The sequence below is a fragment of the Cheilinus undulatus genome, linkage group 12 (assembly GCF_018320785.1).
Source record: "Cheilinus undulatus linkage group 12, ASM1832078v1, whole genome shotgun sequence".
Classification (NCBI taxonomy): domain Eukaryota; kingdom Metazoa; phylum Chordata; class Actinopteri; order Labriformes; family Labridae; genus Cheilinus; species Cheilinus undulatus.
Genome location: NC_054876.1, coordinates 40,684,367 through 40,710,057, shown reverse-complemented (window position 1 = coordinate 40,710,057; position 25,691 = coordinate 40,684,367). Strand labels below are relative to the sequence as shown.

The 25,691-nt window shown below is 37.9% G+C and overlaps 1 protein-coding gene across 2 annotated transcripts; it reads left to right on the top strand.

Moving 5' to 3' along the window:
* The first annotated feature begins 408 nt into the window (after positions 1 to 408).
* cul5b (cullin 5b) lies at positions 409 to 21,671 on the top strand. Of its 2 annotated transcripts, none has more exons than XM_041802201.1 (19): positions 409 to 464; positions 5,037 to 5,146; positions 5,263 to 5,362; positions 6,610 to 6,786; positions 6,905 to 7,046; positions 7,209 to 7,354; positions 9,408 to 9,488; positions 10,655 to 10,748; positions 11,543 to 11,673; positions 14,222 to 14,329; positions 14,422 to 14,486; positions 14,574 to 14,706; positions 15,440 to 15,571; positions 15,687 to 15,810; positions 17,572 to 17,747; positions 17,899 to 18,060; positions 19,828 to 19,946; positions 20,203 to 20,326; positions 20,516 to 21,671. In XM_041802201.1, the coding sequence occupies exons 1-19, from the start codon at positions 441 to 443 to the stop codon at positions 20,708 to 20,710; spliced, it is 2,343 nt and encodes a 780-aa protein (XP_041658135.1). In that variant the 5' UTR covers positions 409 to 440; the 3' UTR covers positions 20,711 to 21,671. The 2 variants fall into 2 exon arrangements, with proteins under 2 accessions (XP_041658135.1, XP_041658134.1); XM_041802200.1 differs by having other exon boundaries at positions 10,655 to 10,793.
* The last annotated feature ends 4,020 nt before the right edge of the window (positions 21,672 to 25,691 follow it).

Sequence of the window (25,691 nt, the reverse complement as noted above, 5' to 3'; positions counted from 1 at the left end):
CATGCCAATAAAGCTAATAAAATTGCACTTAATCGTTTAAAAAACACTTGTTATATCAAAAGAAGTAAAATACACGATCTTTGATAAAACAAGACATTTGGGACATATGAAGCATAAGACAGGAAAATATAGCAATAAAGAAATCATGAATTATGACATTTAGTAGCCTTGAGAGAGCATATGTAGGCCTATAAAGCAGGCTGTGGCCATCAATTTAAAATAGTGTGCTCGGTTAACTTGGATTTTTTGTTAAAAGATACATTTTTTAAAAAAGCATTTTAACAGTTTTTAATATTGAGGGCTTTTATTTTTAAACGAATAAATAACGCCTTCTGCAGAACTGAAGAACTGCTCAGACAGAGCTGGTGATGTGATACGGTTAATCTTCATCCTCCGTGTAAAATCACGCGAGACTTTACGAGAGGATAAGTTGAGGGAACATGGCGACGTCTAATTTGCTAAAGGTAGGATCCCCTCCAATTCAATTATTGCTATTTAACGCTATCTTAACGGCTTGTCACCCTCGCCGTCTGTTGTTGGCGTTTAGCTCCCACCTTTACGAACAGCACACGGCACCTGAATGTGACTGTGCTGCCAGTTTTGACTTTAGCTGTGGACAGTTAAGTTACATCTGGCTAACATTAGCTACTTATCAGTGATTTAGCTGGCTAAACAGAGCAGCTACAGCAGCTAAATATGAAGCAAAAAGACAGGTTCGAGGGTAGCCGGGTTAACGGAGAGTTAGATAACGGGTTCGGCATGTATCGTGGGCTAAAGCTGCGCTAAAATATCATTATTAGTGTGTACGCTAGCTACAAGTCTCATATCATCTGTCAGTTCAGTGGCACAGAGACCAGCAGCTGACCAGCCCATTAAAACACATGTTAAATGCTGCCTAAAGCAACGGTCGTAGTAGTTCCTCTGCATTTAGTCAACGGTAATCCTCAATTGCTATCTTGCTAACTAAGCTGATCTTAACAGAAAGCTAATACACTGTGTCTAAGTATTAAATTACAGTTCATATAACCAAACAGAGACATGGCTGTAGGTAGGAGACACATCCCAGAGTTGTGCACTGGAAACCAGTCTAAACACTACACTGTGCATGGGGAAATAGGAACTGCATGTTCAGTATGGGCAAACAGGCAATGCCAAAACATGCATGTAATCTAATCTACACCATTAGATAGCACCAGTGCATGAATTAGTATTGCAGCTGTTGTACTTTTCTGGGTCGTCATGATTACAGAATTTCAACTATGATACCACTGGTAAAAATCAAATAATACTGATACCTGTTTTATACCACAGCAGTAAAAACAGGAGCCCAGGGCACCCAGTGTCACTACATTTCTAGTCTTTTATTACTGGAGAACCATAGCAGGGTTTTCTGACGCAGCTTAAACATCTTACAAGGTGAAGTGAGGATGGAAAAAAAAGCCTCAAAGAAAGCAGAAAGCTCCAGCAACACTTGTAGTTTGAATAAGTAAATTAAACGGATATGTTTCAGCCTGTGGCCTTCATCAGGACCCTGTTTAGATGGGCATGGATGACCCTGATTGAGGTCACAAGCAGAAACGTGATGTTTGCTGAATTACAAATGTAGCCGGAGTCTTGTGTTTTTTTTTTTTTGTCTGTAATCACCAAGAGATGAAGGACAGAATCCTGCATATACCATCTAAAATGCACAAATACATTGGTGGTGTATTGGTTCTGAAGTGCTGTTAATGTCTCTGAAAGTAAGCTGGTGTAATCAACTAAAGCCTGGCAATTAATAGACATTTAGATTAAAATGGTGTATGGCCTACTGAAATTTTCAAATGTCAGAAGATGCAATATGTCTTTGACTTGAAATGTGTGTCAAAATACCAGTCTTATATGATTTTTTTGCAGCAGAGGAGTTATGCTCTACATATCATGCAAACATTTGAGTGTATTTTTTTAGATAGGTTTACTCTTACTTTCCATATTTTTGTTTGTTTTTCTTCTTGAAATTAAATGACATGAAAATGATTGTTCCCTTCAGTACGTTTTACATTGCATTTGCATTATGAGTCAAAATAATCATGGTCACAATAATAATCATAGTCATGATGATTGCTTTCTAGATATATACTTTATCAATACTAAGGGAAATTCAGGGTATTCAGTAGCAGCTTACAGGCACATGACATGAACAATCTCTTACGTTTAACCAAGATCATACTATATCCAGAGTTCAATAAATTAAAAGCCTTTTCAGAAGAACACGAATTAAACATGTACAATGTAAAGCAAAAATTTGTTTTAATCCGTATAAGAACAAAAACTGTGCAACAAGTCGGCAAAGTACAGCAGTGTTTTATAGGAGAAAAAGGATGTTGGGTTTTTTTTCAAGTATATACAAGTCCATGTGCATTGATAATGTGGTTGCAAGTGAAAATGGTATAAGAATGCTGACCAGACATGATAAGAAATATAAAATATGAATGACCATAAGGTAAACAAATCACTCTGTTTACTACTGAAATTGAAATAGATAGATACAAATATGTCATTCATACTGATTCATGCATCTGCTAATTTAATTCTAATATTTAGGCCTGGCCTTCAGGAAAGAACAGTTTATGTATAATCTAACTAATATTGTGTTGGTTGGAATATTGTATGATAGATTGCTTGTGCTTGTTGAATTATACACAAGATGTGGAAAAGAATAATTGCATACTTATCAGGAATTAGGGATTCATGTTCATGATATACGTAGATAGCAGCAGATATTAGCTTTAAAACTGAATTATCTGTGTCAGCGGATATAAAAATGTTTGTTTAGCTTTACAACCAATATATCAGCTGTAGATATTTGCCTGTATTGGCTATGAATATGAGATGAATGTACAAATAAGTTTGTGAAGTCTTTTCTTTGATCATCCTTATTCCTTGAATTTTAAAGTGACTTCTAAGGCCAGTAGTTTGTTTCTTTGTTCAGCCCTACACTTAAAATATCATTTTGAGGACTGAAGTTTCAGCTCTGGACTACATTTACATTTCAGTATTAGCTGGAAAGAATTTGTAAATATCGTCTTGTCTGATAAGGGCAGAAATCCCTCATCACAATCATTATTGTTGCTTAAGGACTTAATGTTTTAATGGTGCTTCATAAGTCTTCATAAGTCTTGAGATAAATGGGAAAACTACATCAAGACTAAAGACATTTTTGCACAAGGTTGGCTGCAAAACATATATATCAGAAAAGCACATATCAAAGATGCTGATATTGAGATTGAAGGATTTTGCTAGCTGCATATAGTGTGTTATATGTATCTTTAATATCGCGCTTATAGGAGTTTGTTCATGCTATTTCTATCAAAGTGACCTACTGACATGTCATAGCTGCTCACAGTTTTTATTTTCTTTATCTAGTTGCACTTTTACCACTGTTAGCACAGCCAGATTACATTTAAAGTGTGTCTAGTTAGTTGCACCAATACTGTTTGTGGTGAATGGCTAAATCTTATCTAATCCTACTGTTTTTAGATTACAAGACATACAATTCAAGAAACAGACATGCTAAAGATCGCCACAAATTCACAGACAATAATATTTATTTCAACCAGGGATGCACCAACTGTGAAATTTAGAGCTGATACTGATGTTATTTTTAGTTACATAATTTGTTGTACATTTCCTATCATATCAGCATTTTCTCTCCTATTTGACTGTGAAAACAGACTAGAGTTTGCCCAGTAGATCCCTTTTTCCTGCCCTGTAAAAACTATTTTTGGATTGAGAGGTCAGATATACAAGATACCACATAATGCTACATAATCTGACCCATGTTGGATGTCTATGGGCTGATACCGGCTGATACCGTTGTTAAACTCGTGCGTCTCTGCGTCCCTAATTTCAACATAGAAAATGTATCAGGGGCTGTAGCCTAGTCTTTGCTCTCTATGTATAGAGGCTGTTCTCATCTAAACAAGCATCCTGTGGCTTCTTTCCAATGTCACTCTTAACTCTCTCTCCCCAGTTTTTAACTCTGTCCACTGTCTTGTTTCTTTGATAAAGGCATAGAAACCCCAAAATAGTAACCTGACACACCAGATAGTGTTTTACGCATACATGGCTTGGGATATATTTTACCCTACATCCATCCGAGCAACACTCCTTCAATGGTGTTTAGGAATGGCAGAACCATTGGAAAAACGAATAGGTTGATTGAACTGATGTTCTGTTTGTCACACTCATTATGGGCCAATCAGAGTGACACATATGAAACATATGATATAGGCTTGTGCCACCCCGGGGAGTAAACTATACAACACAAGCTCATCATTGATGTTCATTATCAGTGGAGCCAGTTTGTAAATTAAACTCTTGCCGAAGCTTTCAGTGCAGCTTTTTACTCTTCTGTTATTAAAGAAATGCCATCAGTTTCTGATAAAACTACCACTATAGCTACATCCACGCTAATCTCTTCCCCAGCCAGCCACCATGGTTTACTGGACTGTGGAGTGACTAAATCACACTGGTTTACTGCCTCCTCCTCCTCAAATGAAACTGATTGATCCACTTATTCTCTGACCAGGAACAAATAAATTGGCTCGAAACTTTATGAGATGGATTCGCCTAATGACAAGCATGGAATCTGGCTAATCCATTGGCTTTACTAAGTTACAAAAATAAATCTTAAAAAAGCATTCAGTATACAGTTAATGTTTGATTTTTAGTAAGATTTTGCTGGAGGTCTATTCCACCAGGCTCAAATTGTTATTGCTTTAATATTTTGTTCATTTTTGTTGCTTTACCTATTAATTACTTTCTTAAATAAGTGTTCAGTTTATAAAATGACATAAAATAACCATCTGTTTATCAGTGGTTACATGTTTTTTTTGTTTGATGTTTTAAAATTGTCTTATTAAAAGAAATGACACTTAGTATTTAGCCATATAGCTTATGTTTGCCACCCTACAAAAAACAGCCCATACATCTTTATTACCTTGGCTCTAGAGCTCATGTCTGATAATGATCTTCACCTCCTTTCTGTCTGTTTGCAGAACAAAGGCTCCCTTCAGTTTGAGGATAAATGGGACCTGATGCGTCCCATCGTACTGAAGCTGCTGCGGCAGGAGTCTGTCACCAAACAACAGTGGTTTGACCTTTTCTCGTAAGTTTACCTCACTGCATCTGCTCTCAGCTCAGACACCTTTTAACATAATAATGAAAGTGCGTCTTTGATAAGTGTCATTCTTCTGATGCTGTTTCTCATCTTTGTTTCCACAGAGACGTCCACGCTGTATGCCTGTGGGATGACAAAGGTCCAGCCAAAATCCACCAAGCCCTCAAAGAGGACATCTTAGATTTCATCAAACAAGCACAAGCAGTAAGAACAAGAGCATGATGGGAGTTACGCACTGGTGTCTCAAAAATAGGACAGTTTTTATAGCTTATACATAATGACTTTCCTCAAAATCCACAATTAGTCTCTGTATTAGCAATTACAAGAGATCTAATCAGAAAAAAAGTCGTCCAGTAGATCAGTGGTTTTCAAAGGATATGGCAAGGCACACTGGTGTGCCTTGGGGCAAGTTTAGGTGTGTCGTGGGAATTTTCACAACCATGTAATTACTACTACAATACATTACAGAGGCTATTTTTCCATGGATATAAATGTGGTGTGCCTTTAGATTTCGGCTTGATCTTAGCTGTGCCTTGGACTAATAAAGTGTGGAAACCACAGCAGTAAATAATGTGTGTTTTTTTTTGCTTACAAAAAGTTGAATGTATACCATTTTTTTAAGATTTATTTGCCAGTTAGCCAATTAGCCTCGTTGATGTCTGGCTGCAACTTCTGTTGGTTAAAGAAAGTTTTTTGAGTCTATGATGAAATTAACATAGCCCCTGGTGTCTCATGGTTAAAGAAAATGTTATGTCAAGTATTAATTTATTTCACTCATTCTCTTAAACAAGAAACTTCTATAAAATAACTGCGAACTGAATACTTTAAACTATTCTTTTAAAAAAGAACCACTTAATGGACAGATAACCTGTCTGTACATTTCAATGATTTAAATGAGAGAAGGGATCCTTATTTTGCTAAAGTCAGTTGCCTTCATGAAAACTATCAGGAGTTGGAGTCAGCCATTTTTGAAAATAATTGCTGAAATTAATAATGGTTTGAATTTGCTGTTAAATTATTTCCTTTATGTCAAGTTATCAACCGGCTTTATGCTCAGTATTGACTGCTACAGTAATGATAATGGTGCTGATAATGGTGCTTGTGTTTTCATTTTGCCTTGTTTTTAAATCCTTTTTTATTGATGCTGCTTGTTTATCTCAGTGGCTAATCCTCAGACTATCCTCTATATCAGTGGTGTGCTGTGAATTTAAACAAGCATACATGCAACTGCATCTATACGACAGCTTTAAGTACTCTAACACGAGTTAAAGAGGTTAATTTGCATGGATATGATTATGATGTGCTGTGAGATTTTGGCTCTATCTTAGGTGTGACTTGGGCAAAAAAGGTTGAAAACCACAGTTCTGCATTGTTCCTGTGTATATCTGTCAATGTGTCGGTTTGATTCTGCACCCGTCAGTCAACCCTGTTGTGTCTCTTTCTTTACTAAGCGGGTGTTGAGTCACCAGGATGACACGGCGTTGCTGAAGGCCTACATCGTGGAGTGGAGGAAGTTCTTCACACAATGTGACATCTTACCCAAACCTTTCTGTCAGCTGGAGATCACTCTGATGGGCAAACAGGGAAGCAACAAGAAGTCCAACGTGGAGGACAGCATCGTCCGCAAGGTGAGTCAGGGGAGCAGGAGGAGAGAAGCTATGATGAGGATGGAATAAGCCTGTTGACAGTCCTCAAGATTGTTACTCTACATTCTGATTATCTTTCTATCATTACTCTATACTTCAGCTGATGCTGGATACGTGGAACGAGTCCATATTCTCCAACATTAAAAACAGGCTACAGGATAGCGCCATGAAGCTCGTCCACGCAGAGAGGCTGGGAGAGGCCTTTGACTCCCAGCTGGTCATTGGAGTACGAGAGTCCTATGGTGAGAAACACATACTGCTTGCCCTAGTAGCTTCACTCTACAAGGCTGGTTGAGTTCTTCTTAATATTGTGTGTTGAAGTCAAACATTACACTTTGGTCTTGATTGCTTTAAGGACGTGTCTCATAGCACCCCATAACCTTCATAATTTTTTTTCTGATCAGTGAACCTTTGCTCCAACCCTGACGACAAGCTGCAGATCTACAGAGACAACTTTGAGAAGGCTTACATGGACTCTACTGAGAGGTTCTACAGAACACAGGCACCCGCCTACCTACAACAAAATGGCGTCCAAAACTACATGAAATATGTGAGTATGTCTCATCCATGCATTTACCCATGAAGACCTTAGGCTTCATTAAAAACACACTCTAAAACTTAAGTACCAAAAACCTGAGGGTGTTCTGAAAAACACAAAATTGACACATTTATTCAAATCTTTGTTTCTCGGTCTCGGTAGCAGAGAGAGACATGAAAAAGGCATTTGAAATCTTGAAACCTTGGCTTTAAAGGCCACATATTTTACCCTTTTATGTCTGGTTTATGTTGGTCTCAGAGGTCCCAAAACATGCCTGTGAAGTCTGTTGCTGAAAAAACACTCCAGTATTGGATTTTTGCATGTCTAAAAACCCCTCTGTTTCAGCCCTGCTCAGAGCAAGATGTTTCTGTGTTTGTGGCTTTAAATGTTGATGAGCAGTCGGACTCTGCCCCTGAAACTTAAGATTCAGTTCTTTATAACTGTCTTATACGATGCTGTGTCTTGGTTTTCTGACCCATCAGTGTGTAAAAAGTATTAATTGCACAATCTGCACAAAGCTAGAGAACGTTTTTTGATGAGCTCCAAAGATAGCGTCCCCCTTAGCGTCTGCCAAGGTTCGAACAGGGAAGAGAGATGAACATACCGCGGTTAACTGTTCAACCTTGTCATGGTTTTTAAAATGGACTTTTATGGTCTTGGTCTTGTCTTGGTCTTGGCTTGTCTCAGTCTTAGTCTCAGTCTTGACATGGTCTCAGGTCCCAAAAGTCTTGGTCTCGTCTTGGTTTGCACTCTGGTCTCGGGCAAGTCTTGATCTCGGATAGTGTGGACTTGAGTACAACACTACTATGGAGTGTAGAAATGCCAAATGTAAATAGAACTAAAAGATATTCAATCAAAAGACTAAATTTAAAATAGCTGTCAAAATTAACACTGGGTGAAATGCTAGTCTGTGAAGAAATACTCAAGGTTTAAAACTCAGAGAGCAGACATTTCTGTACTTTGTTCAAACTGTTGGTGTTTCTCCCTGCTTCAGACCATCGAGAGGTTCTTTTTGTTGCTCGCAGCTTGATCTCTGCTCAAAGAAAGCAGCCATCTCATAACAAAGACAAAAGCTGACGTCCTACAGTTGCATTTTTCATCACAAAGCAGAGACTTGACTCCTCTATTGAGGCTCCTGTTCTACTGTTTTGATGATCTTGGCAATAATCCAGCTGGTAAATAGAAAGAGAGAACATTTAGTTGAGCAAAATGATCCACTGCTCTGGTTGAGCCCTGACTTGTCCTCCTAAAACCATCACTTCTAAAACTATGTGCCTGTTAAAGCTTAGAAATGTTCATCCTCGGTCACAGATTGGTCAAGGATAAATACTTTATGAGAGTCAGTGGGGATCAAGCTTGAACTTAAAGGAGGACTAGACTTCTCTGGAGATTTTTAAGGACTTTTTTCAGTTAATCCTTTCAACTGACTCTAAAACAGAATATTTTTTAGACTAATTTGAAAAAGTTTGTGCTTTAGAAGGGATATAGGGCTGATAGTTTGCAACAGTCCATGCATGTCTCTGTGTCCAAGTGTTAAAAGTGAAAAAATAATGCTTGATATCATCTTATGACTGTTAGCAAGTGTGCAAATCGTGCATTAAAAGGGAATTCCGGTTCTTTGAAAATTCAAGGTAAAGTTGTATTTTAAGATCAGTGGCACATGTTTGTCCACATATGCCTCCACTGATAGACTAATCTGGCAAGGGACTACATTTAGGGATGTGTTTCAGCCAACACCAGCAGTCTTACTGGTTTTACTGGAACGTTCTCTCCCTTCTGTTTGTATGCTTTTTGTGACTCTTCCCCAATTTTAAGGGATTTTTTTTTTTCAAGGAAGTTTTTCAATCATGCATCCAGGCAAGCAGGCTAGTTACACTGTCATGCCCTGAAATTTGTTTACTTTTTGGTAATTATCTGACAGACATACCTGCATTATCTCTTACATTTCCTACAAACAGGTTACCTAAGAATGAATTAATAACTATTTTATATCTATTTCATGTGGATGAATGTGTAAAAAAAGTGATTTAAATTCTTTCTGTTGTTGTGTTTTTTTTTTCACCAGGCTGATTCAAAGCTGAGGGAAGAGGAGAAACGTGCACTGCGATACCTGGAGACTAGACGTGACTGCAATTCTGTACAAGCAGTGAGTGCTACACCACAGCATGTTTCATTTGAATTTTGTTGGCAATTCAGCATTCAAGCTGGTCAAAGAAAAGCGTACAAAGTTTTCCAATCTCTATAAATATTTTAATATTAATATTTTTATTTTACAGCTGATATAGAACATTATTTTCAGCCCACAAAGGATAATATTTTAAGTTGATACAGGACAATATTTGCAGCTTATATGAGACAATATTTACAGCTGATATAGGCAATATTCAAATCAAGTGTAGGACAATATTTATGGCTTATTCAGAATGATAGTCACAGCTGTTATAAGTGGTATTTACTGCTGATTTAGGACAATATTTACAGCTTATATAGGATGATATATGCAGCTGATATTGATAAAAGGATTTATAGGACAATATCTACAGCTGATATACGGCAATATTTTCAGCTAGTTTAGGTTGAAATAGGACAGGTTTTACAGCTTACATAAGATGATATTTACAGCTGGTATAAGAGGATGTTTACAGCTGATATAGGATAGTATTTACAGCTAATAGAGACAATATTTACAGCTTATTCAAGATGATAGTCACAGCTGATAAAGGTGATATTTATAGCCAGTTTAAGATGAACTTCACAGTTTATATAGGATCATATTTATAGCTGATTTTACAGCCGATATTCTACAATATTTACAGCAGATATGATGTTCTAAATATCAGCAGAGATTTTTCGTTCCCATCAGTACTGATATCATGACGGCAATCTTGTGCATCCCTACAATAAAGCTGGGATAATGAGAAGCTATAAATTGTATGGTCATTTCACTGAATAAAATTGGAATGAAATAAATGAGTGACACTTAAATAAATCAACTACTATTTAAGCTTTAAGTTTAAAAATTGAAATTTCCCAAAGGATAAAATTTCACTAATTTCAAGCAGATATTGTATTTTGTTGCAAATGTTGACTGTAGCATAAACAGGAGATATCATGTGTTCTGACATTATAGCAAACGTTTAAACAATCTTTATACCAGAGTGAGATGTGACTTTTTTTAAAGCAAGAATGTTTTCTACCAGACTTAGAAGACTTTCCCCACAAACGTTTTTATTTGCATATGAATATTTTGTGTTTTTCAGGTTTTGTACGTATCTTTTATGAATAAATTGTTATTCTTGTTTGTTTTTCCAGCTAATGGAGTGCTGCGTGAATGCACTGGTAACATCGTTCAAGGAGACCATCTTAGCAGAGTGTCCAGGCATGATCAAACGAAATGAGACAGAGAGTGAGTACGGCAGGACTGCTCCCACCAAAGGCTCAGCAAGCTCAGGTTTGCAACCAGGAAATAGCCCTGACCAAACCGTCTTGTGCAGCATCTGATCGCCTGTAGATCATCCACGTGTGTTTGCATCACTCCTCTAAAATCAAAGTGCAGTTTGAAGGGTCTTAAATGCTCTCCTTTCTAGTTAAATTTGAAATTATCAGGTGCTCTACTTCCACCTAGCCTGCTAAAAATGAGTTTAAGCAACATTTGCTCCCGATATTTTCCCCCTTTAGAATATACACTACTATAATGAATAATCTGAAAAGTAGATAAATGAGGCATCTGCTCAGATTCTTGGCTGCATAACATTGTATTATCTTGTTGGAATATTTCTGTGTGAGCTCTCAGGCCTGGGTTCGTGCAGCTTGATTGAACAAAAGGACAAAGGGCTTCCACAGTAATGGATTTTAAAGCAGCTCATTTTATTGTAGTTTGATTGTGAAGCGTCCAAATTAAAGCTAAGTGTTGAATTCATCAGATCAAGAACTGCTAACACTGAGTTTACATGTAGGACCTTAGCCACTGATTATTACTTTGGTTTACATATTTTTTATTCTTTCTAAACATGAAGCAACAAAAGACTACTTAATGCCACAGTCATAATTATTTTTATGCATATTTTTGCTCTTAGGTGTCTCTACAGGTTTCTGTACTCCTCAGCAGTTACAAAAACACATTTACTGTTAACTGGCCACATTTTTTAATCCACTCTGATTGGTCAAAGTGTAATTTTTGCTATTCCCTTCACATCACAGAGCTCCATTTGATGTTCTCTCTCATGGACAAAGTGCCCAGCGGCATCGAGCCCATGCTGAAAGACCTGGAGGAGCACATCATGAGCGCCGGCCTGGCTGATATGGTGGCTTCAGCAGAGACGATCACTTCTGTAAGTAAAACATACACGCCTTCTCAGTAGACTAGGCTGAGAAATTAAAGGATGGCAAGTGCCGTTCAGACCCTAGACACACGGACGACATTTGAGAAAAACACAAAGTTGTTGTGTTTTTGTGCTGTTGTGGAATCTGTTTGCCTCCGTGCTGTGCTGAGTTTATGTATCCATGCGCGGCACTGAGTGTTTGTATTCATGCGCTGCAGCAACTTTTTGTATTTGTGTTGTAAACTTTTGTTTTTGTGTTTTTCTCAAATGTCGTCGTGTTTTTTCTTTTTGCAAAGCGTTTTGAATTTGCATTCGTGTGAGACCTCTCGGCCACCGTAGAAATCCCCTCAGTGTCAGCTGCTTCTAGTAACCATGCTCACGGCACTCTCACTTAAAAACAGTTAAACTTTCGAAGCAGTGCTGTGTTCGTTAAAATCATTTCTCCCTCACTGACTGATCAGAATCTGATCTATTTGGCCTGTCTTGTCAAAGATGGAATTTTCAGGTCTACAGTTGCTGCTTGGTTCAAGAGAGGATCACTTCACATTGTTTTCAGATTTTTTGGTTACATTTCCTAGAAAAAAGGAACTATGGGGCACACAGAGCTACTTAAAACCAATACCAGCAATGAAAGCAGAAGTCATCTTTCATAATCTCGCAACAATAAACGCTGGTGAGAAGCGCTCTGAAACTGAGGCTGTAGGCACAGCTAGCACAAGAACATTGGCCAGGGATCATCAAGTACATTTGCACAAGGGCCAGATTTAGTCTTGACAAACTCTTAGAACTTTAAAAAAAAACAAAAATTAAAAAATTTTTTGGTCTGATAAACATATTATTGTATTAACATTTGTATTTTCTTTCAAAATGCAGGAACTCTTTAGGCATTACTAGTGAGATGTATCCCTATTATCTATAATGCAAAAGGACACAAGGAGACAGGCCTGCCTACAGAGTTGGCTGGGCAACTGAAAATCCCAGAGAATGTGCCTGTCCTAAATGTGATTTAGCACCACTCATTTTTAACACTTTTTAACCCCTTTTCACTACTTCCTTTGGCCATTTCTGCAACATTTTCCCCCTCCTAACCCATTTTTGATAGTTTTGCCACTTTTAAACCAATTTTTCTCAATTATTGATCATTTTGCGACTATTCAACCCCATTTTTGCGACTCTCGTGCCAATTATTGCCCCTGTGTGCACTCTTTAACCCCTTTAACCCCTTTTTACTACTTAGCCAGCCTATTTATTCTATATTTTTGCCACGCTTAACCCATTTTTTATTCCTTTTGCCCCCCTTTGCCTCTTTTACCCAATTTTTGTGACTCTTGAACCCCTTTAATACTACTTTTCCTACATGTTTTATTCACTTTGAACCATTCTTTTATCCATTTTGCCACTTTTAACCCATTTTTGATACCCTTTGCCCCCTTTGTCCTCTTTGAGCAATTTCTCACCACTTTTCCTGCCAATTGTTGTCCCTTTGTGCCACTCCAGAACCAACGTTGACTCTTATCACCCATGTTTGCCTCTTTAACACCTTTTCACAACTTAATCTGGCCATTTTTGCAACATTTCTGCCAGTCGTACCCATTTTTTCTTTACTATTTACTAGTAATGGCTGACAAGTTAATTTCTGTCAAAACAGATCAAATGTTAAGTCATTCTTAAACTATTTTAGTATTGAAATATTCAGTATTTTGGGGTGGATTCAACAGCTGCAGATTTAAAGCCAAAGGATACTCTTAAAAGCCAAACATCATCTTTTCCTTCTCTGAATTTAATGATCTTCTGGGGGCCAGACAGGAAGCTTTGGCCTGATATGGCCCCTGAGCCGCCAGTTGATGATCAGTGACATAGGCCCTTAACCTTGTTAGCCCTTTTGAGGTAGTTGTGCTGAACTCCTGTAGCCAAGCTATAACTATAAACATTAAAACATTCAGTTTAACAAATCCCACAGAGAAAACAAGAGCCACACTGCAAGCACAGTAATCATTTAACTTAAATTATCTTGTTTTCACGATCATAGAAGCCAAAATCATGATGTGAAACTTGATAAACTGCCCTGGCCCTGCTGCTTTACAGTGATCCTTTCTTATCCCTTAAAGCCTCTGTTAGTACCTCTGATGCCAGCATAAAGTTGGGACAACTTGATCCCACCATTACACATCTGTAATGCCCATATTGAAGAAGAAAATGTTAAAATGGTGTAAATATTGCGCCTTGAATGAGCGATAAATAAATGATAGTGAAGTAGACCATGGGCTGGGATTAGGTATCATTGTACTATTTCCAAGTTAAAGAATGAACTTTGTTGTGTTGTTGGAAGATTCCTTATTATTTATATCAATAATGATAACAAATTTATAACTTACTTGCATTTAAAAACTTATCTCAGAGTGCTTCTTCTATAAGAACACGAATTAAAACCAGCTGAAAAAGAACAAGCAGAGAAAATTTACATCAAAAGTCATGTGAGGTTGATGTACCATCCAAAGTCTCTTATATCAATTAGCTTTTGCTAAGTAATATCATGTGTTTCTTTTTTTCCTCACAGGATTCAGAGAAATACGTGGAGCAGCTGCTCACCTTGTTTAACCGCTTCAGTCGGCTGGTGAAAGAGGCCTTTCAAGATGACCCTCGCTTCCTGACAGCTAGAGACAAAGTGAGCTCACCTTTCACCCACTTAACAAAGCTGTGTTACTGTTGGATGAACCTTTCAGATGATGCTAATATCTGAATAAATTTCTTTTTCAGGCGTATAAAGCTGTTGTGAATGATGCCACTATATTTAAATTAGAACTTCCTATGAAACAGAAAGGGTAAGAGATGCTCTCCTTGTAAAATCAAGCTTATTATTTTAACCATAAACATGTGGGTGAACTGGTGTTGTTGTCCTGTGTTTACAGTGTAGGTCTGAAAACTCAACCAGAATCCAAATGTCCAGAGCTGCTGGCCAACTACTGTGACATGCTGTTAAGAAAGACCCCGCTGAGCAAGAAGCTCACATCTGAGGAGATCGAGGCCAAGCTTAAAGAAGTGGTAAGCCCTTTTATTTAATTTCATGATTTTTTTTATTGTGAGGGACCTGTATAAACCATGCAAACACTATGGCACTTTTAGCTGACTCTAATTTGCATGCCTGCTTCTAAATGGCCCTTTCAAATACATAAAATATGAGAAAAAAATATTCTTTAAAAATGCATTAAGACAGAGACAGATAACGACACAGAATCATATCATGCCTCACTGTAAAGCCAGAGGCACATAATCACAGATTAATGCATTTCATTAAAACAGGTTTAAGTTGGTTAATATTGTTCCAAACATGTTGATAGATCTTGATGACTGTACTTTAATTACTGACTTTTTCTTTTGCTTTTAACAAAGTTGGCTAGTTGTTATAGACCCTGGATTAATAATCAAGAACTGAATTAGAGCTGCCATCAACCAAGAGCCTGTTTTATTATGAATCATCCTTTAAAGCCAAGCCTTTAATTATTTTCAGGATTAACAAAATGAATTTTTAATCACAGGTGATCCTTCTTTGTGTTGTGCCTGATACCACCCATCACTCAGTGTTGTTTTTTGCTGGTAAAATAGGGCCAATGAAAAAAGAAACCTCCATACAACATTAGATCTTGTGCACAAGATTGACTGTGTGGGAGTCTCCAAGATCAGCTGCTATTTTGGTTCATGTAGGTGTAGCAGTCAGCAGGGCTAACTTTACTTTGAATGTGGGCTTCAGTAATAATTTGTATGCTCTTGTTTGCAGCTGCTAGTGCTAAAATATGTCCAGAACAAAGATGTGTTCATGCGCTACCACAAAGCCCACTTGACACGTCGACTCATCCTGGACATCTCAGCTGACAGCGAGATCGAGGAGAACATGGTGGAGTGGCTCAGGGTAAGAGCTGGATGAATGTTCCATTCAGTTTTATCTCATAAGTACTGAGTGTCCACCAATAAGAGAATAAGACTGAGGTTTTTTTCATCACCTGTGATGTCATTTATTCTAACAGGAAGTAGGAATGCCAGCTGACTATGTCAACAAGCTGGCACGGATGTTTCAAGATATCAAAGTATCAGAGGACCTCAACCAGTCTTTCAAAGAGATGCATAAACATAACAAGCTGGCTTTACCAGGTAAGAGGTAGAAGAGCTTCTCACTTTGGCTGGAAAAACTGTTTTCCTCCTCCATTTTCAAAAATAATCCTGTCTACAGACATTCTCAAAAACAACTTCAACCACGTGATAACGCAAAAACACTTATATGCTGTAAGGAGCAAGACATTTCAATGGCAGTGGTAGGTCTACGAGGATTTATTTGTCTCTACAAACAATTCCAGCTCACTCACAGATAACAACAATGCCCATGACGGGAAAATATCCTCGTTGTTCCCCTGCAATGACAGTTTAATTTCCAAAGTTTTGCATCTGTCATTGCTGTGGAAACATGAGTGATACCGCACACCGGTGGCATCAGAGAGGAGAAGCTGGCGAACAGTGTGATATTATATGCCCAAATCTGTTGACACATGAATGCTGTAAGTAGAGCTCCTAAAAATCTTCCTCTCAGAAGGAGTTTTCAAAAAAGTGTTTTCTGTGACCTAAAATGCCATTTGCACATGTATAGAACAAGGTTATAATAGTTTTGGGTTTTTCATAAGATTTATTTTTACTTTGTTTTTGCCTTTTGTTTTATATTTAGGTTTAGTTTTAATTAGTTTACTGCTGGGTTGCTAGTTTACTTTACTTTTTATTCGTTTTAGTTTAGTTTTTAGTAGTTTTAGTGTTAGTTTTAGTTTTTTCTGCAATATTGGATACCTGTCAGAGGTGAAACCCAAAAGGGCTCATCACTTTTCATTTCAGTTATTCAATTTTGATGTTTGTATACAACTACGGACCAAAAATTACCATTGTGTGAATTCTTCTTCAATCAAATCGGTGGATTTTACTCTCTCCAGGCTTGGGCATACATGTCAGTCTTTATGCTGCTGTCAGAGACTAGAACTAGGGAAATTTGGTCTTTAATTTTGTTTTATTTTGGTTAGTTTTCTAGGCACATAATTTAGTTATTTAAGTTAACTATAATAACCTTGGTCTGGAAGGCCAAAGTGCACAGAAAAATCTACATGTGGACAAGGCCTTACACATTTTATTTTGTTATAAGTAAGAAAACTTGTCATAAATTTCAAACTAATGTTATTTCTGAAAGACACTTAAACTTTTTAGCGTTTTGGCTTTCTGGCTGAGAGCATCTGGTAAATGAGATAGCTGTCTGTTCGCAATTTGTACTGTATTTATACTGTTGAGATTAGGTGCTGCGTATAGCATTGAAGTTTACTTCAGTAAAGTTTACTGATGCATATATGCTGGTTGTAGCACACTATATGACTTGTAAACAAAGCTAAAAAAATACAACACCATATATATGCTGATATCTGTCCATCTCACTTATGATCATGTTATGATACTGTAGATATTTCTATGGTAGGAGTGATCAAGATCAAGTTTTGGTCATGTGCTCTGCCAAAGAAAAACATATTGCATAATCCCCCCGAAAAAACAAAATTGCAAGCATTTAAAACATTTTATTTGTTAATGATCTGGCTTCTTTTAGAACTTAGAGCTAAATTAATCCAACCAGCTTCTTTTGGTGGCTTTATATTAAGAATATAGATATGATACTGGCCACTCATCTAGCCCTGGATAGGAGAGCAAATAAGTATTCCTAAAAAATGTGAACTAACTTGTCTTACTCCCAGGCTAAATGCCAAAAAGCTGACAGAACTTAAAATGCTTATAATAGTGACAAATGTGGACATACAGTACTCTAAAACTCTTATTTTGTGCAAGTTAAAGAAAGTTTGGTAGTCACTAGCATGTGTCTGTGTTCTCCTGCAGCTGACTCTGTCAACATAAAGATCTTGAATGCTGGAGCATGGTCAAGGAGCAGCGAGAAGGTTTTCGTCTCTCTTCCTACAGAGCTGGAAGATTTGATACCAGAGGTAGAAGATTTCTATAAGAAGAACCACAGCGGCAGGAAGCTGCACTGGCATCACCTCATGTCTAATGGCATCGTAAGTTTGACACACAGAGAAACACACATAACTTTGAAAGCTGCATGATTATGTTGACATACTTATTTCCAGAGTGTGTTTATTCATGTGTATGGAACAGCAGTCACACTGTCTGTGAATGGGAAAGAAACCTCACTCAATGTCATTACAGATAACGTTCAAGAATGAGGTGGGCCAGTATGACCTGGAGGTGACCACCTTCCAACTGGCGGTCCTGTTTGCCTGGAATCAGAGGCCAAGGGAGAGGATCAGCTTTGAAAACCTCAAGTTAGCCACTGAGCTCCCTGACGCTGAGCTGAGACGTACTCTCTGGGTAAATGGAGATAAAATGTCAAACAGATTATCAGCAAGTACCATGAAATCCATCGTAGAAGACATCCTTTTAACATTTTGTCATCTAAAGAGTTGGCTGCAACCTATATACCACTATGAAGTGCTGAGGTACTCACTGTCATTATAGCCACCATACACATCATATAAGAGCTGATGCCATTAAAAATATGTCCCCATTCATTGTGATTTGTAAGCAGCTGCTTCACTGCTTATGTGCATAGTGACAGCCAGTCTGACACCATTTTTGACCAACTTTTCTCCCTAATTAGATCATACTCGCATGTCAAGTACATGTAGGTATACTGTTAAGTATAAAACCTCATGGGGTGCTGGTTTGATTTAAAAGATTCCTCATGTAAAGTAGGGATGCTCTATTATGGCAAAAATCATTCTGACAATTATTTTAATTGGTAATTAAATCATGAGTACAAATATGATTACTCACACACCACTGTGTGAATTTCATTGAATACATCTTTCATGTTGCCTAGAGGGGCAGCAGCAACAACAACAGTGTAACTTCAACTTCAAATTTTTCCAGGTCTGACTCCTTAAAAGAAGAGTGGATCTGTGCAGGTCTGTGTACTTTATAGTGGCTGCATTACTTTGTGAACAAAAAAAACCCCTGAAAAACAAGCTTTATCCTTTTTTGTTTTTGCTTGTTTTGTGTTGATAAAAAAACAAACAGGAAATTAAAAACAGTCTGTTATTTTTTGATGTGGGCTATAATGAAAATCAAGAATTAAAACTAGTTAGTGTTGATCCCTGCATCAGTTGTTCTTTCAAGGTGCAATTGGAACCCAGTTAATTTTCCTGTTCTGAGTGAGAAAAAGTGACCAGCAAAGCTGGGCAGAGCAACTTGTGGGTTGTGTGAGAGTCAACTTCACATCACTGCTGGCTGAGAGCAACACTACTTTTTTTTTTTTTTTAACTTGCAAGAGTGAAAACTCTAAACGGCTGAAAGAAATGGTTCTTAAGGAGCTACACAGCTGCATAGAAACAGCACATTCTGAACTCTGTTGATCATAATAAAAATTTTACCCCAGAAAATAGACTGTGGATGAAACACAGAGGCAACATATCCTGTAAATCTGGAATGTAAGTCTGCAGTCTGTTTTTTGAAATCTCCTGAGGGGAGAAAGGTTTAAACCGTCCTCCTGGGTGATGATTTCCATTTTACTCAGCAAAGTCCACAATGTGCAGTTTCTATGCAACTGTGTTGCTCTTCCAGTACCATCTGTTTTTACAGATGGAGTTTGCGCGTCTACTAGCTCTAATACAGTAGTTGAGCTCACCGCCTTTGGTGATTGTTTCGAGACACAACCCGCTTGCCCCACTGTCAAACCAGTACTCAGTGGTAACCGTATTACTAACAGTTTTCTTCCTGTTTTCTCTTAAGCATACAATTATAGGCTTGTTGGGAAAAAAAGCAGTTAAAAAGTGGTGTCAAACCCTGAAGGTCTGGTCTGTATTGTAAAGTATTCCAGCATGTTCTGAGCAGTGAAGTGGCCATTAGAAATACCCAATGAATGGAGTTACATTTTCAACATGCATTTGTGGTAATGCCATTGTGTGTCTTGGTACTTTAAACTGGTATAAGTCACCCCGATGTAAACTTGATGCTGCAGTCAAACACAGATTAAGCTCTCTGCAGTAGTGTTACTGTTTAAGTATGTGGTTGAAGCAAATTTGGTTCCATTTTTTTACTGTTTTCTATCTGAACAGTTTGCCTCTTTCTCTCTTTAAGTCTCTAGTTGCATTTCCCAAACTGAAGCGGCAGGTGTTGTCATACGACCCGGTGGTGTCTTCACCCAAAGACTTTGCAGAGGGAACACTATTCTACGTCAACCAGGAGTTTTCTCTCATGTAAGAAAAAGTGACAGCATGCCTGTTTATTCTTCCTCGTCCTGTTTGGTTCTTATTATTTTAAAAGTACAGCTTAGTAGGTTTTATAAATGTTGCTCTAGATGTCAGCAGTAGGAATCCCCTTTAACACAGCTGTTTCCTTCTTTAATGAGTCTTGTTTTGGGTTTTATATTTTTGAGTGGTTTCAACTTTTATGAGATTTTCTTCTAATTTCTTGAACTTCACTTATTTGGATGTTTTTAATCAAAATTTGCAGAAAAAACTCTAAGGTTCAGAAGAGGGGGAAGATTAACCTGATTGGTCGGCTACAGCTCACCACAGAGCGAATGAGAGAGGAGGAGAACGAGGGCATCGTCCAGCTCAGGATACTAAGAACGCAGGTACAAAGATGTTTTCACAGCATGCAGGTTGAGATACTCAGTTATGTAACTTCCCCTGCTGTGAATAAATAGTTTCACCTTCCTTTCCCGTCATAAACACCTGGAGTTTTGTTTTTATAAACTCACAGAAAACAAAAAAATCCATCTTTCTTGTTTTTCACACCAGTGTGTCTGTTTCCCTCTATCCAGGAGGCCATAATCCAGATCATGAAGATGAGGAAGCGCATCAACAACGCCCAGCTGCAAACGGAGCTGGTAGAGATCCTAAAGAACATGTTTTTACCACAGAAGAAGATGATTAAGGAGCAAATCGAGTGGCTGATAGATCACAAGTACATAAAGCGAGATGAGACCGATATAAACACCTTCATCTACATGGCATAGCACAACACATCAAGAACACTCGTGTTGACTTTCGTTGGATCAGGCCTGATGGACACTAGGATACTTCCAGGCTCCCCGTCCTTTATTTAAAAAAGAATCTTGTGCAGGGAGGCATGAATTTAAGACAGAGACCTACCTATTTAAAAGAAAAAAATCAAAGTGGAACTTCCTGCCTTAAAGTTGTACAAAGAAAAAAAATGCAAAAGCTGCAGTGGGAGTCTGCACCAAGTGGTTCTAACTGTTTTTAGTCGGAGGGGGTTTCTCTGCTGTCCAGGTGAGGCCATTAATGGTTGGTTTTTGATGTAATCTTCAGCCACTACAACACTCCCGCTCAGTGCTCGTGCAAGTCTAAAGGCATGCTGACAGGAAGAGCTGAGGAGCCTTGGATCTCAAAATATCTGCAGTCCAGTTTTAACCCACATCAAAAGCCAGACCATCTGAACCTTGATTAAAAGCCTCTTCACTCAAAGACGACGCTGCTTTAACCCAGCTGGTCAGTCTCACACAGGGGAACTGAAGCTGTTGTGACTTTTTGCAGTCATAGTTAAAGCGATCAAACACTTAATCTGGACATTCAGTTTGTATAAAGAGCCAGAAAAGCACTTCACAGTTTGCAGGAACTGAACCACAATGCAGCATACCGTTAAGCTAACTCCAAGCTCAATAAAGCCTCTCTGTCCCTGTGTTAAAAAAAAAAAATGTGGGAGAAATTTAGCACATTGCTGTTATCCAGAACCTATTTCCCTCATCTGTACACACCCAGGGACAGAGGGGGTGTTGGAGTCAAACTGGAGCTCAGCTCATGTTTGTGTCAGCTCTCTTTTCTGCAGGAAGCCTGGAGGAAGAGGCTGAGGTCAGTATTACACATGAAAAATGCTACAATTCAAAGCTATAGGAGAGTGTACCATGAGATGTGAATAATGAAATGATTAAATAAACAGCACCTTATTATAAAACGGCACACAGGCTTGTCATTCATCCTAGCTCAAAGGCTGCATCTAAGTCAATTAAAAAAAAAACCCAATATATTTCTTTTTGATTTCAACTAAAAAAATGAAACTTTTAAGACTGTTTTAGATTCATTAGACATAAAGTGGAATACTTCGAGTCTTAATTTATTTTATTCTTGATTATTACGTCTTATAGGTCATGAAAACTAATAATCCACTATCTGAGAATATCATTGAACCAATCAAAAAGAATAGTCATACAGAGATGTCAACCTTCTAAAAAGCATGTTCCTATTTACTTGAATTACTGCATCAGTGCGATGTGGCATGGAGGCAGTCAACCAGTGGCTCTGCTGAGGTTTTATGAAGCCCAAGTTTCTTTGATAGCTGCTGAGAGCATTGGCTCTTGACTTGATAAAGCACGGTGGACCAAAAACAAGCAGATAACATGGCACCCCAAACCTCACTGACTGTGGGACCTTTACACTGGGCTTCAAGCATGTTGGATTCTGTGCCTCTCCGATCCTCCTCCAGACTCTGGAAAGTCCCAGAGTGGGACCTTTAGTTCCAAATGAAATTCAAATTTTACTTTTAACTTAAAACAGGACTTTCAAGCTCAGTGGTCCAAAGCCCTCTTTGTCTTGTCCAAAATTGCCTGCATGCCACAATGTAGTGGTGCAGTAATTCATGCAAAAAGGAGCCCTGACCAAATATTGAGTGAACAAATACTTTTCAGAAGGCTGGAGTTCTGCTTATAAATCCTTGTTGTAATTGGACTTAGGTGAGATTCAAATATTACATTCACATTTTCTTAATCAAGATATAAAAAGGCTTGAAATATTTCACTTAATGTGAAATAATTTCACAATATATATGAAAGCTTCACTTTTTGAAATACATAATTGCAAAAAAATCCACACAATTTTTATATTCTTTCATGAAAATGTAAGTTCATTTATTAAAGTTTTATGTCCTAAGGGGGCTAGAACTTGCAAACAACTTTTTCTTCAAGCATACACTGTCAAAGAAACAGTCTAAAGAGGCTAAAAGTTCCCCTTTAGAAGGATTGGGCTGTAGGTTAAGAAATGGTTATAGATACCCACACTGAAAGGACTTTGGAAAAACTGGACTTTTATATCATAGAAGTGGTCACTGTCTACAGTATTAATTTGTTGTCAGTAATTAATCAGATTTACATTTGCATTTACTCTTCCCCCTCTTGCATAGCTGTTTCCTCTGAATTCAGTGAGCACAGTTCTTATTTTAACCAGCAGGTGGTTCAGAGGTGAACAGTAACCACATCTGCTGTTACCCTCAGAGACTTAAAGGTTCTGGGAACCTGACCGTCCCTAAAGCTGTGGGGTCCATGCTCCTCTGAGGGTAACAGCACATGTGCAATATGTAAATTAAGGTTTCAAAATTTCCAACAGGTTGATATTTTTCAGCACTGCATATTTATAAATGATCCATTCTCTTTTTTAATGATCGCTGGTGTTGAGAAGTACTGAAGCGTAATAAAAAGAGAGATCTTAAATAAGATGCTGAGAGCAAAAGTGAGTAAAATCTAGTTGCACCATTAAAGGTGTGTATACTTGCATACTAAAAAAAAAACAAAAAAAAAAACTAAAAATAAGTAAGGTGTTTCTGGATTGTGGGCGGAAGCCTGAGGAACATGCAAACTCCCAAAAAGTATTCTGCCTTCCCACAAATCTTTGAGTTAGGTGACCATGCAAACCCCTGCATAGCTCTGCAGACCATCATTTCCATCATCTTACTCAAAATCAGAGACAGGAGGAGGATTTAATGGTGGCTTACCAGCAGATGGCACCAGAGTAATGCTGAACCAAATCTGACTTTGAATGTAAAAGTAAGCATAGTTATTTCTCCCTAAATTTCTCTCTCTCTGCTTCTGCATTTGAGGATCGCTGAAGAACAAGCTTTGCATGTTCATGTTGTTTCCTTTCTTGCTTTAACTGAAAGGTGAAGGGTCCATCTGAAGGATCTAAGAAATTAAATGAAATACATTTTTTGATAATGATTGACTCACTGTGAGAAAATGTATTTCATTGATTCTTATTTTGCAATTTTTGTGTTTTTACCATCACACCATTCAGTGTTGGCCAGCACTTGTATAATTCATGATATGCAGTGAAGTGAAAAATTACATTTTTACCATACTTTTAAATAATATATTGATTTTTTTTAAAACAACACCTTTAGACCAACACAATTCAGATTCAAGGCCCTCATCATAGTGCTTTCTGGATGTACAGGTTTCCTTTTATAAGAATTGCAAGACCAAAGTCATTACTCACCTGGAAGCCGTGTCCAATTAGTCTAGAACCAATTACCTCTATGTCATAGTTAAATCTGCAGGAGCTGATGACAAATCACAACCAGGTTAACTTCCACAACACAAAAACTACAAATCAGTTAGTACCAGGATTGTTCATTACATGCCACTTAACAGTGAAACAGGTATTGTAAGTTGTCCTACTCTAAGAAACATTTAAACTGAATTCATCATTGAGCCCATCATTGTACTGAGAGTATGAATCCAAAACATCTCTCTTCAAGATCCATTTCCTCCAAAAGTATTGGAACAGTGAGGCTAATTCCTTCATTTTTGCTGTAGATTTGAAACATTTGGCTTTGCATTAAAAGATGAATATGACACAAATTTTTCGGTGAGTGAAAGTATTGGAACAGATTGATTAAAGTGAATAAGGCTTAATGTTTAGTTGCAAATCCTCTGCTTGCAACAACTGCGTCAAGCCTGTGACCCACTGACATCACCAAACTTTTGCATTCTTCTTTTGAGATTCTTTCCAGGCTTTCATCGCTGCCGCTTTCAGTTGTTGTTTGTTTTGGGGGGTTACTCCCTTCTGTCTCCTCTCTAGCAGGTAAAATGCATGTTCTACTGGGATTAAGTCTGGAGGTTGACTGGATCAGTCTAAAATCTTCCACTTCTTGCCCCTGATGAGCTCCTTTGATGTTTTGGTAAGACAAAATGTTTCTGTAGACTTCTGAGTTCATTTTGCTGCTGCCATCATGTGTTACATCAATGAAGATTAATGAGCTTGCCCTAGAAGAGGCCATGCAAGCCCAAGCCATGACATTACCTTCACTGTGTTTCACAGACGAGCTTGTATGTTTGGGATCTTAAGCAGATCCTTTCTTTCTCCAAACTTTAGCCTTTCCATCACTTTGGTAAAGGTTTATCATTGTCTCATCAGTCCATAAAACCGTCCTTCCTATTCTTCTTGCTAATGAGTGGTTTGCATCTTCTGGTGTAGCCTCTGTACTTTTATCATGAAGTCTTCTGTGAACAGTAGATGGTGATACCTTCACTCCTGTCCTCTAGAGGTTGTTGCTGATGTCACTAACAGTTGTTTCAGGGAAAACAAGTAGTAAAAGGAATTGGTGTCACTTTTCTAATACTTTTGGAGAGGAGTGTATCACATCTCTTAATATGCATTGCAATTTTCTGAATCCCACAGAACTATAATGAGGAGGGTGAACCATGACTGGATTCTATCTAATGTTTGGAAATCTGCACAGGTTGATGTTTTGTGCTCTGTTAGCCATTTTTTAGGGGTTGTTTACTTTGTCTAATGTAGTCTAAGCCACAGGGACATGGTAACATGTAGATGACATGAGTGGTTTTGCAATTTATAAGGCTGTGGATTAGAATTTTATTCCCAGTGTGGGGGTGATTCAATTATTTCATTTTTGTTGTGTTGTTGCAACAAACAGGCACAGTTTGTTGTATCTATACATTCCTGTTGTTATCAGCCATTCAGTTTTCTTATTACTGTTGTTTTTTTGCATGGCAATATTTTTTTTAATTTTGAGTGCTGCTCACCCTCCAACTGACAATTCAAATTCACAAAACGGTTTGAATTTCCAGGCATTTTACACTGAACACACATTTTTGTAAATATGTTAATATTGGTCTGCACTAGGGCTGAACGATTTGGGAAAATAATCTAATTGCGACTCAACCCCCCCCCCCCCCCTTGACATTGCGA